The 16,236-nt window shown below is 39.5% G+C and overlaps 1 protein-coding gene across 1 annotated transcript in view; it reads right to left on the bottom strand.

Annotated features, from left to right (window-relative positions):
- The window catches only part of AHRR (aryl hydrocarbon receptor repressor), a 68,437-nt gene that overhangs the window by 14,658 nt on the left and 37,543 nt on the right, over nucleotides 1-16,236 (bottom strand). Inside the window, 1 exon segment of the mRNA XM_050890874.1 lies at nucleotides 11,712-11,812. Within this exon segment, the coding sequence (XP_050746831.1) occupies nucleotides 11,712-11,812 (101 nt within the window).

The raw sequence follows: 16,236 nt of genomic DNA, 5'->3' as shown, positions 1-16,236 counted from the left end.
TACTGAAACAAAAAACAATTAATCTGTCAGTTCAAAGAAAGTACGACATTATTCTGGTGCCCACAGTAGCTGTGAGATGAAAGTTATCAGTTCCTTCCATTAAGAAGTTTTTGAAACGTTATTAGTCAAGAGGTTCTCTTTGGGAATGAAGGCAAATATTTTGAGGAAGATAGGACTTCCTTTGGCAAGATCCTTTATATATCCTGATTTTTTTTTCTGGTCCCGTAGCAGAAAATCAGCCAGCAAATACTTCAAAGATATTTTGGTCAAGGTCATGGCATAGTAAAAATAAGGGGGGGGGGGGGGGGGAAGGAGAGAGAACAAGTTCCAATCCACGTTTCTCTTATTACTCTTCCTTGAAATAAAGGAAAATTCACTAGCATTAGGTCTCCAGAGACCATGTTACTATGGTTACTAAAGTACAACAGTCAAGGCCTGCAGCCATGCCTTGCTTTGAACAGATTTTCGAGTCACGCAACGTGGGTACTAAATTTCCAGGGTCAGTTGGCTCACAGTTTATCTGGAACAGCTTCATTTAATAGTGGATTGCTGAGTTTTTGCATCCTATGTAGGATGGGGCCATTTTCTGGTGATCTAAGTAAGTAGCTATTTAAAAACTCTGGAAATGATATACTTGTTCTTGTCTTATGAATGTTAGGAGGAAAATGCAGACAGTTAATGTGTCTTCTGTCTTTAACTGTATTGTTTAGTGAATCAGTATTTCTTTCCACTGGTGTTTTTAGGACTCATAATTGCCCTTCTCAAAAATCCCTCTGGAATCCCTGAGGTTCTCTTTATAAACTAAAAAAAAAAAGAAACTTTTACAGAACCCTGAAATAAAACCCCGCATAAAAGACTATTCAGAAATACTGTATCTGGTGACATCAGAATATGGCCTTTGCTCAACAAGTACAGTATCTTTTAGCCCTCCGGACTCTTATGTATTTCTCTGGTGTCTACAAAGCAACTTCAAAAGGAATATTTCTGTGAGTAAGCACTATTTCATGCAAAGGGGGAGTGGCAGAATTGTTTTTAGCATTGTTTTGATCAAAGGCTTGCATGTACTGCTTAGTTTTCAGGCAAAAGAAACAAAACAGAAGATGAATTTCCATCATTTGAGCCAGGGGAGGAAGTAAATCCTACAGGCTGAAGCCTACAGCCATGGGTTTATATAGGAAACCTTTTGGAGGGAAAGTGCTCAATCATCTGATTGATTGGTTTTCATAGACCAATATTTCATAGAAATATTTCTTTTCAAATACAAAGAAATACGTACATATGATCATTATGCCCCTTTCAGTCTTCTTGTCTTCCCAGATAAAACGAAGTTCACGTTCCTGCCTATCTCCTTGGGCCTGGATATCACTTCAGGCTCCTTAAAGACAGTATGGAAATTCAGCATCTAGTGCTCTGCTACCCAGAGCAGGGCCCGGCAAAATTTTCAAAGATCACTCACAGTGCCAGCAGAATTTGAGCCCTGGCCCTCCCACTTACTGTCAGAGGGAACAGCTGTGCCATCTGAAAGGCATGGACGATTGTGAACCATTCAGCTGGTGAAATTTCTTGTTATTCCATTTTTCAGTATCCCATCACTTCCACTGAGGAATTAGGTCAACTTTGGAGATACTTGTTTACATGTGTCTTCAGTCTAACAAGGGAGCTGGAACACTGTGGCTCGTCAAGAGGCAGCAGACAAAACTGGCCTCCTGGAAACCAGTTAGGAAAATGTAAGTCATTGGGCTCTGGTAACTGTGAGCTATAAAGTTTCAAGAAAACATAGTTCCCTGGAGGGCGAGATTGTAATGTGTGCACACATGTAAACGCATTTTAAACCATGGTGATGTTGGTTTTTATATGCTTGATATGTAATAAGTATTGGACACAACCAAGAACAACTTTGTCTTTAAAGTTGTTTTGATTGCATGATGCAAAATGGTAAATGTAGTTTTTCTTCCTTTACACTTTCCTTCCAAGCTAAGCTTTTGTAACAAAGCCTACTTAGTCCTGTAAGTCCTTGGGAGGGATAGGGCCTCTCTTCTTTACTATATGCATGAACCACTGGCCTCCAATGAGCCCGGTGCCTCAAAACCAACCACTCCGCCCAAGATGGTACTGAGAAACAAGAGCTGAAGCATCGTTTGAATTTGTTTGTGCAGAAAGTTGATGTGGTGCACGCTAGAAAGAGATACATCCCAATTGAATCCCATTGTTTTCACAAGTACTAAACACTAGAAATGAGAATACTGACCGTGCTCCCAGTCTGTATGGAACCAGTGGAGCACTACTAACGACTAATAGCTTAAAGACAGGTTAGGGAAGGTTTTGTTGCTGCAAAAGTGAATTCATGGCTGACGGCAAACATCTCAGTACAAATTTGTTATATAGCATGTTTATTTAGAATAAATTATTAACACCAACAAGAAATGCCATTTCCATTGATGGCAAGGTTTGGTGGATTTTTTCATGTCTAATTGTAAAAAATCCATGATTCTTTTCTTTGCATTACCAATTAGGATTTCATACGGGAAGTGAGTATATGAATACTACCTGAAATTAATGGACATTATACAGGTACTGGAGACTATTTATAGTAATCTAAAGAAGAATAATATTCAAATCATTAATTCTAAAATTGTCCAGAAAAAGCACATTTTATTTATTAATACATAGATATATGTATAATGATTACTGGACATGCTAGTGAGTACTTGGATGAGTAGCATGTCATTTACCTTAGCAATTATCATGAAAGGATACTAAAGTATGACATAATATTTTATATCTTTTCCTTCAGCCTCCTCATTAATCATGGTGTTGAATTTAAAATTGTGCTCTACCAGTAATGGAACCCTACTGTCAATGCTCTTTCACAAATACTATGCCCTGGACTACACTTGGAAATAGAAACAATCTTTATATTGGTTTATGCAGTTTCTCATTTGACTTCCTCAAAAGCAGATGTTGTATTCACAGATGGAAGCAAAGCTGGGGCAATATCATATCTTCAGTGCAAGTTCAGCCCTTCATTCTTTCTGAGTTCTGCAGCTGCTCTGAGCTTTTCAGTCTTCTCTGCAACAATTTCAATATAGAAAATGCAAGCCTGATTAATTCCATTTGAGAAGACTCAAAATGAAGCATTAATTGCTCACTACTCTGCACTTGTAATAACAAATTTAGTTAGGTAGCCTTTGCAATAACAAATGTAGTAAGATTACCCATTATCTTCCACAGAAATAACTTACTGAAAAGAGTCTCAAGTAATATTTATCCAACATGTTGGACAATTAGACATATGTAAGTACCAAATGTCTGGAATGTTTTTTTCAGTGTTATTTACATGTAAGTGCATCAAGTCCTGAAGAGAAGAAGCCGTCATAATATTCCATCCACAGCTGACTTTTATTTGTACTCACAAACTGTTAACAAGCATGAATGGCAGACATCTCTTTCTGTCAGGAATCAAAACCTAAAAAAGACAATGTTGCAGCCTATGTACTGTAAACAGAATGTGATGTCCTAATTTCAGAGCACTATTTTTCTGTGTATTTAGCACTATATATCACGTTTTCTAACACAGAACTATTTCAGAGGGTGGGGGAAGAGCAAAACAATCTGTATTTCACATTCTGTTCAATAATATATGCTAAACCAGCTTTTTTAAACACGATTTCAGGTCAGTGGAGTCTTTAGGGAGTGTGGCATTCCTGAATTTGACTCTGGGAACTGTCTTACTGTGCTAGTTATCATCTGTATGCATGTTTTGTATCCTGTAAGTATCCTGTATAAAACACACACTGACAGCCGGTGTGAATTCTGCTATTAATGTGTCATGCTGACCCAGAGAGGCAAGCAATACTTTCTCTAATCTAGATATCAAGTGGATGACAGTGGATCATCTGCAAAGAGGTAAGGATGGAAAGTTAGAGACAACTCCTCTAACCAGCAGCAATGACTGCAAATCTTAAGCTGAGTTATAGACTAGATGAACCCTTCCCCAAGGCTCTTCTGCAAGGCTGTGCTTTAGTTTGAGCAGATATTTCTTTTCATATTGCTAAAAAAAGCCCAATTTCAGTTACTGGAGAATTCTGGGGGCATTGCAGTACTGGGAGGAGGGGGGAAGGTATAGAACACATTGGGGAAAATGCCTACTGTTGGCCGCCATCAGCTTTTGCAGCTAGGAATTCCTGGAAGAACTGCAATTACAATGGGATACAAAAACTATCTCATTTTTCTTTTTTCTACTCATAAAATGTCAGGGACAGTTAAAATCAGAATGATGGTGATTTCTCCTGAAGTTCTTAGAACAGGAACAGAACTATTTGAAGGGTGCCTATCTGTCCTCCTGTCCTCCAAATCAATACTATATCTTTGCTAATAGGAAACAGTACATTTAATGGTCAGCATCATGCTTTTTAATAGCAGTTTTCTTTTCAGTTCAAACTGAAATAGCATATTCAAGTTTTATTAACTGAAGTAGGCAAAAAGTAAAATTGAAATGTACTCAATATTTCTAGTAGAATATGTAAGTTTTTCTTCCGAAACCTTCAAAATCACTGCAAATTTGCAAAAATTCGTAAGACAACCCACAGTCTTTCCTGGACCTGCTTTCTTGCTCATCACTTCACCTTATTGAGAAAATAGCAAGGCTGCAGCTCATTAGCTGTTCTGAGTTGAGCATGAGGAATATACTGGAAGCAAGTGTCAGCTATAAATACAGATCAGGCTACTAATTTATAATTTCACTTCAACCAGTTGAAGACCAGTTAAATAATGTAAGATTGCAATTATCTATGATAATACACAGGCATTATTTAAAGTGTATTTCTATTATTTCTTTTGTTTGTTTTTTTTTTACAATCATGACTTTGCCGGCTTCAAAAACAGGACACTTCCTCAAAAGCAAATGCTCATGCAGAAATTTGTACCGAAGGAACAGTGTGTTATGATTGCCTTCATTACTTGAATGCAAGAAGTCCAGTTCTAGTAGCAGACTAAATCCCGGTGCATCTGTACGATGCCGTGCTCACATACAGATATTGAACCTATTGATTGGCAAGAATGGTTGCCAAGGATTAGCTCTGAAGTCAGTGAGAGGAAAAAAACCTAACCGAGCTGAAACGGGAGAATATGTTTTGTTGGGGAGGAAGTCACGTGGCCGCTGGACCGTCTCCAGAGGCACCGAAATAGCCTGAGCAGAACAGAGGAAGCGGCTGTGAAAAGTGAGCTCGGGTGGAGTTGGCTGTGATGAACAGTCTGGAGACAGCAACAGCGGCCTGGAATTCGGATCCACATCTGGTCTGTGCCTAAAGCTTATTGATTCTTTACCTTAACGCTGCTGATTGACAGCTTCTCCGTTCACCGGTATGCCTAAAATTTCTCAGCTAGGCCTCCTCATATGACAGCAGGTTTGCCTCTGCCCTGACAAATGGAAGCCAACTTTTCTGATGCCCGTGCAAACCAGAGAGGATGCTAACTGTCTCTCCTCGCTGCACACCTGCACTGGCTGCTCGCTGCCCCTGCTCTATCGCATTAAACATAAGCTGCTTGTCCTGATTTTCCAATCTGCTCACAGTTTGCTCCCCCCTCAATTATAGTCTGTCATTTCATGTTGGAGAAGCTAAGTCCTAACTCTCATCAGTCCAACATGTTACGCTTACCCATATGCAAGATTTCAAAACAAGCACTTAATGGTGTTTCTCATTTTGCTAAAAGGCTCCACGCCAGCCTCTGCAGGGGTACCTGTTTTTTCTCCTTCAAGTCCCTCCTTAAAACTCTTGCAAAAGTCCTGGCAAAGGTCAAGCTGCTCATACACTGTGAATACTGGCAATCGTGGTTACCATTTTGTTCATTATTTCCACACACAGTGTTGCCAATTGAAATGCATCTTTCATCGCTTGTCTCGTATTTAGGCTGCAAATCTGAAGGGAAGGGATCACATCTTTTTGTTTTGCTCTGCCCCCCGTCAAGCTGGAGGGTGCCACCGCCTGTATTTCAGAAACCTAGCGCTGTGGCAGTATCGTGATCGTCACAGTCGTAACAGTAGCACTAAGGACTGGAGGAGAGAGCGAATGGTATTTAGAGGTCACAGGCTTTTCTGTCCAGATTTGTTTGAGAAGAAAAAAGAAAGAAGAAAGGAATAAGCGAGAACATTAGTTATTTGTTTAAAGGGCAACAGAAAGGATATTTTTTGCACAAAGTTGTGGCCATGCCAAATTTCAAGTCTGGATTTTAGAAATATGCCTATTTACAAAGAAAAAAAAAGGGACCAGGGCCTCTGAAATGTTCCTTTGTGTTTTGCCTGCGCCTGGCAAGAAGAAAGTGAATGTATGCATGTGATAAAACGGCAAGTTACTCCTGACCCCATTTATGGCTTTTTTTTTAATGGATAAATTCTCTGTAAGTCATCCCAAGTGACTAATGTCAGCTTAAATCATGTCATCTGAATTACTGGGAGAAGGTTCATGTTTGAAAACAAAGGAAAGCAAAAGGGTTGTTTGAGTAACTTTTAAAAGTTGTATTAACTGGAAAAGAAAATACACTGAGACTATGAGCTTTTTATGAGAACTTCCTATTTTGATGGCCCCATTTTAAACCAGTAGATTAAAAGGTGAGGCACTGTATCATCATATAACAGGATTTAGTTTAGAAGGACTGTGCTAAGAGAGTCAGCACTGTTGGAAGCTGAAAAGGAATTCAAGATCAGAATAGATCAAAAAGTCTCTCTCTCTACCAGTTTTTGATTTCTGAAGTCCGAGCCTTGGTCGTAGCCCCGTATAACAACCATGCACTTTTGTCTGACTCCAAATTTTCCTTTTCAAGTTTAAATTAAAAAATAACAGAAAGAGTAAAATCTCTCGCTCTCAGATTGAAATTCAAACTTGAGTACCTTTTTCAAGAGCACAATTTTATCAAGTACTGATTACATAAATCAGTTTGGAAGGAGGAAGTGGAATTACACTAACAAGTTTAAAAAAATTACAGGAAACCAAGTGGGAAAAGGGTTTCCTATGTTATTTCCTTATGCAGAGTGAAGAACAGCACCAATAGGATGTTTTCTAACGTATCATTTTCCAACTCCCTTGGAATGAAACTTGAACTCTAGTTCAAGCTCGTAGTAGAGGCCACCTGGAAATACCGTTCAGTGCCAAAATGTGCACATACACCTCTCTGTTCAAAGTAACTCCCAGAAAGCTTATTATTTGCAGCCACTTTTAAGGTAACAACATAATGTTAAATCATATTCTTCAAGCTTGCATTGTATCAAATCCTGAATCCTTTGCTTAGATAAAAAGTCTGACTTGCATTGGTTTTGATTAAGAAGACTTGGGCTCTATTTGGTATTAAAGCTAATGAAAAAAAGCCTCCATGACTTCAGCGGGAACTACCAAGCAAGAACCAAAATTTCCTATTCACAATAGTGCCCAAACCTGTGATATGGAATTAAGAAATAATATATAAAGGACTTGTCTGTGTTATAAAGTCCCTGTTCTGTGTGATAAAGTGCCTATACCTGATTATGCTATCACTTTGCACCAACAGTCAATTCCAAGCACAAATGCTGCTGGTTCAGTAGCTAGATACCTGAATTGCCTCACTAGTCATGTTACTTACAACTCAAATCAGCAAAATTCATCTGCTAAATGGTAGAACAAAAGCATGCCTACAAAACATGGAAGCTCAGTTTGAAAAATCCAAATTTAGATGATTAAGTAGTTAATGTAATGAAGCTAAGATTATTGATACCAGTGGAGAATCATAAGGGCCGCAACACCAAAACTAGCTTTCACAGTTTTTCTCCACTTCTGAAGACAGACATGATTTTGAAGAAGTGGTTTTTTGGTTTTTTTTTAAATAAAAGACCATATGTCTGTGATTTTAAGATATTTTTTAAGACGCTAGGCATCTGACAGTATTTGTCTAAAAATTTAAATAAGTTGTAAGCCTGTCCAGATCCCTCTGTAGAGCCTTCCTACCCTCAAGCAGATCAACACTCCCGCCCAACTTGGTGTCGTCTGCGAACTTACTGAGGGTGCGCTTGACCCCCTCATCCAGATCGTTGCTAAAGATATTAAACAGAATGTACAGTGTCACTGAATAAGAAATACCAGGATAGTATGATGACTGGCATCTTCAGTGCAGCCCTAAAGAACATGAGACAAAACCACAGAAATATGATTCTTGTGCCCTGAAGCCTTAAGAGTACAGGACTCATGTGGAAATCTGTCTGTGAACTGGGCAAAAGACTGGCTTGGAACATCCTGAAAACAACATGGACCTTCCCTGAAAGAGTGTGAGCTGCCAGTGAGCACGGAAATGACAAAACAGGCCAGGTCTGGCCTTTATCAGTATTCATCAGCAAGATGAGGCATGACAGAACCAGGCAGTCTTACTCCATTAGCATCTGTTTGGGAGCTGCCTGGATCATCCAGATTTCTTTTTAATTTTGTGACATTTTGGATATAAACCACTATTTTCACACCTGAAAAGAATTGTGTCCAGTACATCTGGAGACAGAGATACCATAAATCCTATGCCGCAGCCTATAACAGCAGAATAGAAGGCCAACAGACATAACAAAGAAGGAAAGAAAGCCCATCAAGACACCTCCTTCAGCAGCAAGGGTTGAGACAGAAATCTGAACACCAATGATTCTTCCATAACGAGCAGAAAAACTGCAGGAGCAACTGTGAGGTGGTCAATAAAGACCAAGTGACAATTTTAGCAGGGTGCTGCCTAGTATATGGATGATGATTACACAAGAAGCAGTGTCAGTGGTGATGATGGGACCACTGTCTGACTGCAAGTCATTGAGAAAACAAGTCCAGATAGGGCCTCCCTCTTGACAACAGACATTTAATTCTTCCAATAGGATAGTATAACACGTGAAAATTACACATGCATTTGGGATGAGGAGTTACCTGCACAACAGTGTAGATTCTGAGTCTGGACTTGAGACTGTGAGTACAGCATAGCTGGGGGGAAGAGTAGGAGGTGGCTAACAGCCATGAGATGATTATTGTAATCAAGGCTATTGCCTAGATACCCACCAGTGATTCATTCTTATTTTTCCAGGTCACCATTTTATTGTGTTTCTCCACCCCATCACCCCATAAATTCTATCTGGATTTATTGACTGCTAATATAATTTATTTTCCCACTTTTCTGGTTACGGGTTTGGCCCAGTGTTCCTTAATTATTCAGTAACAGGCTTCAGAAACTGAATGTGGCCCTTTTCTGCCAGAAGGCATGTGGCACAAGGGTTGCAATACCACCTGTCTTGGAAAATATTTTGAAAGTGCAAAGTTAAAAATCATTACTGCAGTCAAACTTGGAGTCTGAAGTCTCCAAGGAGAGCACAGATTGCAAGAATGGAGTATACTCAAAAAGACCATTAATAAAATTGGACTTTGGTTCTTAGAGCTTTGTCTGTCTTCCCTCCAAAGGGAAACAAAGATAGCAAGAAAATACTCTCTTATCCAGAAGAAGTGATCTTAAAACACTGGAAAAAATTATTTATTTAGATACCTGCTGTGCTCCACTAAAAAGTCTTTGATAAACTGGTATCATTGTTTATTCTGTTATTGCTGATGAAAGCTATTTGATTATAGCTGTAAAAAATCTCTATAAAATCTGAAATAAAAAACACATGTTGTGGCAGAGGCCTTTAGAAATAAAAAACATTTTAAACATACTTTGAAGACAGCCTAATTCCATTGTTTTCTTTCAGGCTGAAAGGGGAAGTACTACATTGTTCCAAGACTCGAGAGTCACAGATACATTTTTTACCAGTAATTAGGGTTCTTGTTATTCCATATTTCTATCTATACATAGAGCACAGTGATCATACCCACTAGGAAAAAAAAATGCAATTATCCCTGGTTTTCCATTAACATTGCACTCAGGGACAGTATTATTCACACATACTTTGGTGATTGAGATTATTCTGGTTTGTATTATATAAAGCATCTAGGAGAGGTTGCACAGTGCAAGGTGGTGTCACGAGAAGGCAGGTGGCTTTTGACAGCTGAAAAATATCTGTTGAGAGCCAATAAAGTGGCCAGATTCACAAGTCAATATACAAAGCACAGCAACCACCAGCAAGACTGTTTGCTTCTCCTTGGAAGGAATCACAAATGCAACTATTTAGTTAAAACCCCACAGTCTCTAATAACCAACATGGTGAATTTGGTTGAACAACAAAAAAACCCACTTTTCTTCACACGCCATGGCCATTGAACAAGCATTCGAGCCAAACTCGGTCCCCAGGGAACATTCCCAGCAAGCCCTAAGGAAAATTCACCTTCTTATTCTAGGTCAGACATGTCCATAAATGAAGCCTGGCAAATATATTCATATTAACATGCACTTAATCATCCCGTTAATGATCCACATTAAGTATGATCCAGGATAAAATATCTCCCATATATTCAAAAGAAATGTGACTCCTATATATCCTGTAGTAAGCAGAGCATTAGCATATTCAGTAATCTTAGTCTCTTGTAACCTACGTGAAATTACGTATCAGTGTTCTCTCCATGTGCTCATAGCAGTAGGGCTACTGTTTGAAGATCCTTAATGATTATAAGTTGTAGGCATGTAATATACACCCAACAAAACATAAACTAAAGATAGAAGAGGCTCATTAAAAATTATATACTCACCAGATTTATCATTTATTGTATGCCCTGTACTCCCTATTCACTGAGAATGGAAATGATTACAAATAATACCTGACAGCCAAACATCTCATTTTGGCACTAGCACTAACTAATCAGAGGCCTCTGTATTACTTGCTTTGAAACACAAAATTAGAATCTTCTAAAGTATTCAGAGGAAGGAAAGCAGGGTGCCAGTTTCCATTCCATAGACTTGAATGACTTATGATACTGGATCCCATGATAAAATGTCTTTTTTCTTTAATCGTATACAGCATTTATTTGCTGGAGGTTACTATTTAATTTACATTTGCATGTATCTCAGAGCTGTCATTAAAACACAACTTTTATACCATGAGTATTATCCTATCCAAAACAACTATACATATGTAGTCTTAATCACATAGGAATTTCCAAGGACCGCAGCGTATAAAAGGCATTATTACATCATGTGTTTGAAATGCAGATGTATCTGGGATGGACTGCTGTGTTCTAGCTGGTTCAGTAGTTTACAGCAGTATTACTTCTTCCTCCAGATTAATGGATCCAATTCTCAGTAACAGTATGGCCCCTTTATGCTGCTCTGCCAATATAAAGTCATCCTAAAGGGGATAAAAATACATAGAAGGAATAAATTCTGCACACATGGCTTTCCTCAGAGCACAGAGTTGAGGAAGCAGGATAAATTAAAATATCCCAGAATAATCTCAACTCAGATCAGAAACCAGGCAAGCTCCTGTTGGCACCCTCAAAATATGGGCCAGGTAAAATGAACCTCTGCTATCACTCCAAGTAAAAAGAATTGTGAATTGGCCCACTGGAGTTCACTGGTAATTTCGAGGATGTAAGGGTGCGAGGTACAATTGCCCAAACGGAGACTGACCGGGACTGTCACAATTGCCAGTCTTGCTCTTGCAAGAAGTGCTCACAAGTGTGATTCCTGAATGACTCACACCAAGACCGACCATTTGTTCAAAGTTGCCACAAAGCATTAACCCTAATATATCATCAAACAGAATAAATTAGAGCCAGAAAAGACAGCATTTTTTCACTCACTTCTAGTAGAAGTCCACCTTCTTGTACAGCAGTCTTGTTAGATATATTGTCTTCTTTTATTGTCTGGCCAACTTGCTTCTTAAAGTGCTTTTCTTGAATGGCTGTTGGAAAGAGTTGTTATCAGTTTAGAAATCATAACGATTAGGGCTGCTAGACTAAAAATCTTATTTAGGCACTTAACATGCATTGATTTAATTGGGAGTCACTGTCTTTGTGGTCTGGATCTCAGTTACTGACAACTTTCTTTTGCTGTGAGGGAGATAGATACATATTTGGCAGTCCAGATGTTTTTTGTATGAAATATCTATCACATTTTTTATTGAACATATTTTTTCCATTAGTGTACTCTACATAAAGCAACAACCAAAACCCACAGGAAAGAAACAAAAGAAAGTTAGCAAGTTGTTTTGTTTATAAAAATATGTATTATGACAATATAAAGAAATGCCTATATAGCTCAGAAGACAAGAGAGTGAAATAAGTTTCTTATTTGCAGTGCTGACCTTCTCGGCTTCAGATTATTTTCAGTCTCACTTTATCCTATTCACTTCTATGAGTCTGAGCCTGACTGCAAGATTCAAGGGAATGTTCTTAAAAGGTTTCATTTTTAAACAGAGATTTAAAGTTTGTTTTTAGCAGGTCATTTACTACATGAAATTCATTAAAATCTCTCACTATAGATTAAAATGGCATCTATTTTTCCTAATAATAATGAAAACCTTCATGGGAGTCAAAACTAGTGAGTGCTCTTCCCGCACATGGGTTATCATTGCCTGATCTGAAATATCTTTGAATACTCAGATTAAAGTCTTCATATTGATATATCCCACAGAAAAATCCCTGAAATACAATCCCATTTCTGGGGATAATGAAAGAATTTCTGAGAAGGCTGACATCACTTGATACATTGGACTTCTGCATCATCTAGGGAGTACGACAGGAACCTGTCTTTATCATTTGATCTGTAAAAATTAAGGATTCAGCTTCACTCCTACTTCCCCATCCCAGAGATGGGTCATACAAATATCCCGGTAGCAAACAGAGTGAGTTTTCTGTTTGTTCTCCTTTCCATGGAGAGAATGAGAGAGGAGAGCATACCAGTGAGATTAGCTGGGACATTTGATACACATTGTCCCTTCCAGCTAAAGGAGAGCTGGAGCAGCCACAGCCAGAGATGGTTAGTAATCCAAAAAAAGAAGGGTTGAGACAGACAGGAATAGTTTGTACCAAATCAGAATAAGAAGAGGAGACAGCCAGCGAGCCTCTAATGCTCCTGAGCTTGTTGCTAAAAGTCATGAAAATGGGATTTAAATTTTTAGTAAGATATCAAATTAAGAAAAAGGTCTACATTTTTAAGTGGCTTGAATAATATTTGTTGCAAATGACTGAGGATATGATCTAAATGGAGTCACTTCTGTTCCAAAAGGCTGTGCAAGAGCCCCTTATCAATTTAACAGCCTGGTGAGGGACTGTTGCAAGATACATCAGCATTTTACAACAGATGATGGCAATGCAGAACCACACTGACTGAATATTCGTGATGTTTTTTAGCTTACATGGTAAATATTTGCCGCCAGTGATAATGTTGGTCATTACCCCAAAGCAATCAGCTCAAATGTATAATTAGATGTAATAAATCCCTCCTCTGGGCATGGGACAACACATTGGGAAAACACTTCAGGAAAACCCCAAGCTGCCTAAACCAGATCTCTACCCACGTTTTCCAGCCAAAACAATTTTGTGATTTCAGACTTGTAAGCTCGGCTGCTATGAATAGGATATACAGATTCTTCAGTCTGCATTTTCATTTTGGTATACCTTTTGAACTAATTGGAAAAGTTTGCTTTTTTTTCCCCCTGATCAGCCAAACCTTCTGCTACGCCTGTCCATAAGAACAGACATATGGACACTCATGACAATAATTTTTAAAAGCCTAGCCCTTATTCCAATGGCCTCTTCCAGAGTTTCCCCCCTCAGAAAAGATGTTTTTGTAATTACTGACATGGTGGTTTGCAGTCTTTGTGCAGGTTAAAGGACAGACAGGGAGGGGTGAGAGGAAACGAAGGTTTATTTTTTTGATGCGCTCTTTAGGCGTTGTGAAAATTCCACCAGTTCGAACTTCATCGTTAGTGGAAACTATTATTTTACCCGACTGAGCGGGCCAGAGCTCCCTGCCTGTTTGTTAGCCTTCAGGCTCACACAAACACAGCAGCAGAAGCACAAGAAATGTTTGTTCCACAGCTCATCTGGCTACTATAAATTCCATCTCCAAATGGAAAGTATTTTAATGTTATTTTGCCGGCTAGAGTTACCCGTATGTTAGGCCACACACATCCGTTTCATAACATACCCTACTGACTGGCCTGGACTGCAAGGAGACGCATTGCACCATCAAAGACAAATGACACCCTTCGCACCAAGAAGCAAGAGCTCCTCAGAGACAGGGACATTTGTTCCTCGCACCTGAGGCAGCAGAGCCGTCGCTCACTGTTCACTCTTGTTCTGCCTCCCTGCGCTGGAAATACTTGATTAATCTACCCAGGGCTTGGCTGATACTGCAGTGACAGCTCAGAAGAGATACTACTGCTGGTGATAGCCTGTCACCTGGAGAAAGCAGAGCAAGATGGGCAGAAAACCACGCAGATCCCCAGAATGAATGAGGAGGAGGAAAAGCAAGACATGACAGGGTGAGGAGGGAAAATTGCAAGATGTTATCTGACTAGGCAGAAAAATAGGGAAAGGAAAACAGAGCAGCCTAATGATACCCCTAATGATACACCAAGAATCAAGAGGGAGAACTGAAGGAAAGTAAGTATTGGTTATGACAAGTGGCTTGATAGCAAAGGCCCTGATGCCAAGACAGCTGTGATCAAGCTTAGACATTAAATAAAATGGTGGCCCTCTGGAGCAACGGTGAAGCCTACGATGATGAAAACAAATGAAAGATTGGAGAATGCAGGAGTACTGTCTCTGGTAGGCAGGGAGGAGCAAACTGTGGAAAGATAAAAAATAACAAACAGCAAAGGATGATTCAGTGACCTGAGGGGAAAACTGGCTGCTGGAGTTCCCATATATCAAGAATGGGGCAGGAAAAAAACTGATATTGCAGGCAGTCTGATGAATGCTGCTAGCTGTAAAAAAAATGGAAAGTTTTAGCTTTATGGAGCCTTGGACTGCTTTCTATGGGAGAGGCAACTCTTTAGACTAGATTGTCGGCAATTCAGCGTAGAGTGCTCACCTACTAGGTTCAAAACTGTCAAACTGAAGAGATGGGAAGCAGGAACAGCAGAGACCTTTTTCTGAACACAACTTGTCTAGCCTGCACTTCCAGAACACAAAATAAAACAGAAGATGGAGCTGTTCTGCCAAAGAAGATGAATGTGCGTATTGATACCATAGGGTGATAAATACAAGATATACATGTACCAGGGCTGACAGTTTTGCAAGGTCATGCAATCTAGTGAGCATGGTGCAATCCCAGGCAACACTAAAAGCCCACAAGTTTGGAAACACTGCGTCCTACAGAAGGACAACACTGTGGAAATATACAGGGCAGGGGGGAAGGGGGCTAGGAGGATGAATAGGAAGGAGAAAAAATGAAGAAAAACGGCCAATGTGATTTCCTGAAGGAAAGGTCAAAGATGTGAGGACATTGTTCCAATTTCTGATCTGAAAGCGGTGAAAGGCGTAGAAACCAAAAAATAATGTAGAGTTAGAATTGACAGTCAATTAACGGAGGAAAAGAAGTCCACAAAAGGGAAGATAAGTTTGGCTGAAGGAGTATGGGACTGTCTCAGACAGTGCTGCTGAGCCTTTCACAGCTGCACCGTCTCTCCCCAGAACACTGTAAAAACCTAAGATCTCTTTTGAGCCTCCAGTTCTGATACGAGCATCGCTATCTGCATTTGCAAACCCCTTGGCTTGAAAACCAAATCTGGAATATTGTAAAGAAGAGAAAAGCTGCCTGACACTTTAAAGTCTATAGAAACATTATGAAACCAGCCGTTCCCTTTCCCCCAGAAATAACAGAACATTTATTCATTGCAGAATACTCTTTAGTTCAGAGGGATGGAAATTTCAGGACTCTCATAAAACCGTACTTTTTAAACTTATGGGACTACATTCTCCAGAGTGTTTCTGTACCTCTTCCCACAAAGCACAACCTTCTTTCTTCAGAAAATAATTAGCAAAATTACCTGCCAAGCTAAGCTCTGTAACGAACTAATGTGTGGTTAAACTGTACCCCAGCCACCACAGGGGCCTTGCACTGCTCAGGCTACCTGCGTCAAGCAACAGCACAGGCGAGAAATGAGCAGGGAGGGGATGCTGTTTTTATCTGAACACCTTGCCTGGGCTCATTTGAGGTGTAAGAAGGGGACAGTACTGTCTTCTTCAGACTCAGTATGATGCAGGCATATCAGCTTCAAGCCTTTCTACGAGGAGTACCTGTGAGATCATTTCTCTCCAGTGATGCCCAGGGCATAAATCATTTCTTAAAATGAATGGGCAGATGAAAATACCCGAA

The sequence above is a fragment of the Gymnogyps californianus genome, chromosome 2 (genome assembly GCF_018139145.2).
Source record: "Gymnogyps californianus isolate 813 chromosome 2, ASM1813914v2, whole genome shotgun sequence".
Lineage (NCBI taxonomy): Eukaryota > Metazoa > Chordata > Aves > Accipitriformes > Cathartidae > Gymnogyps > Gymnogyps californianus.
The sequence above is the reverse complement of the archived record's forward strand: the minus strand, read 5'-3'. Positions and strand labels throughout refer to the sequence as shown.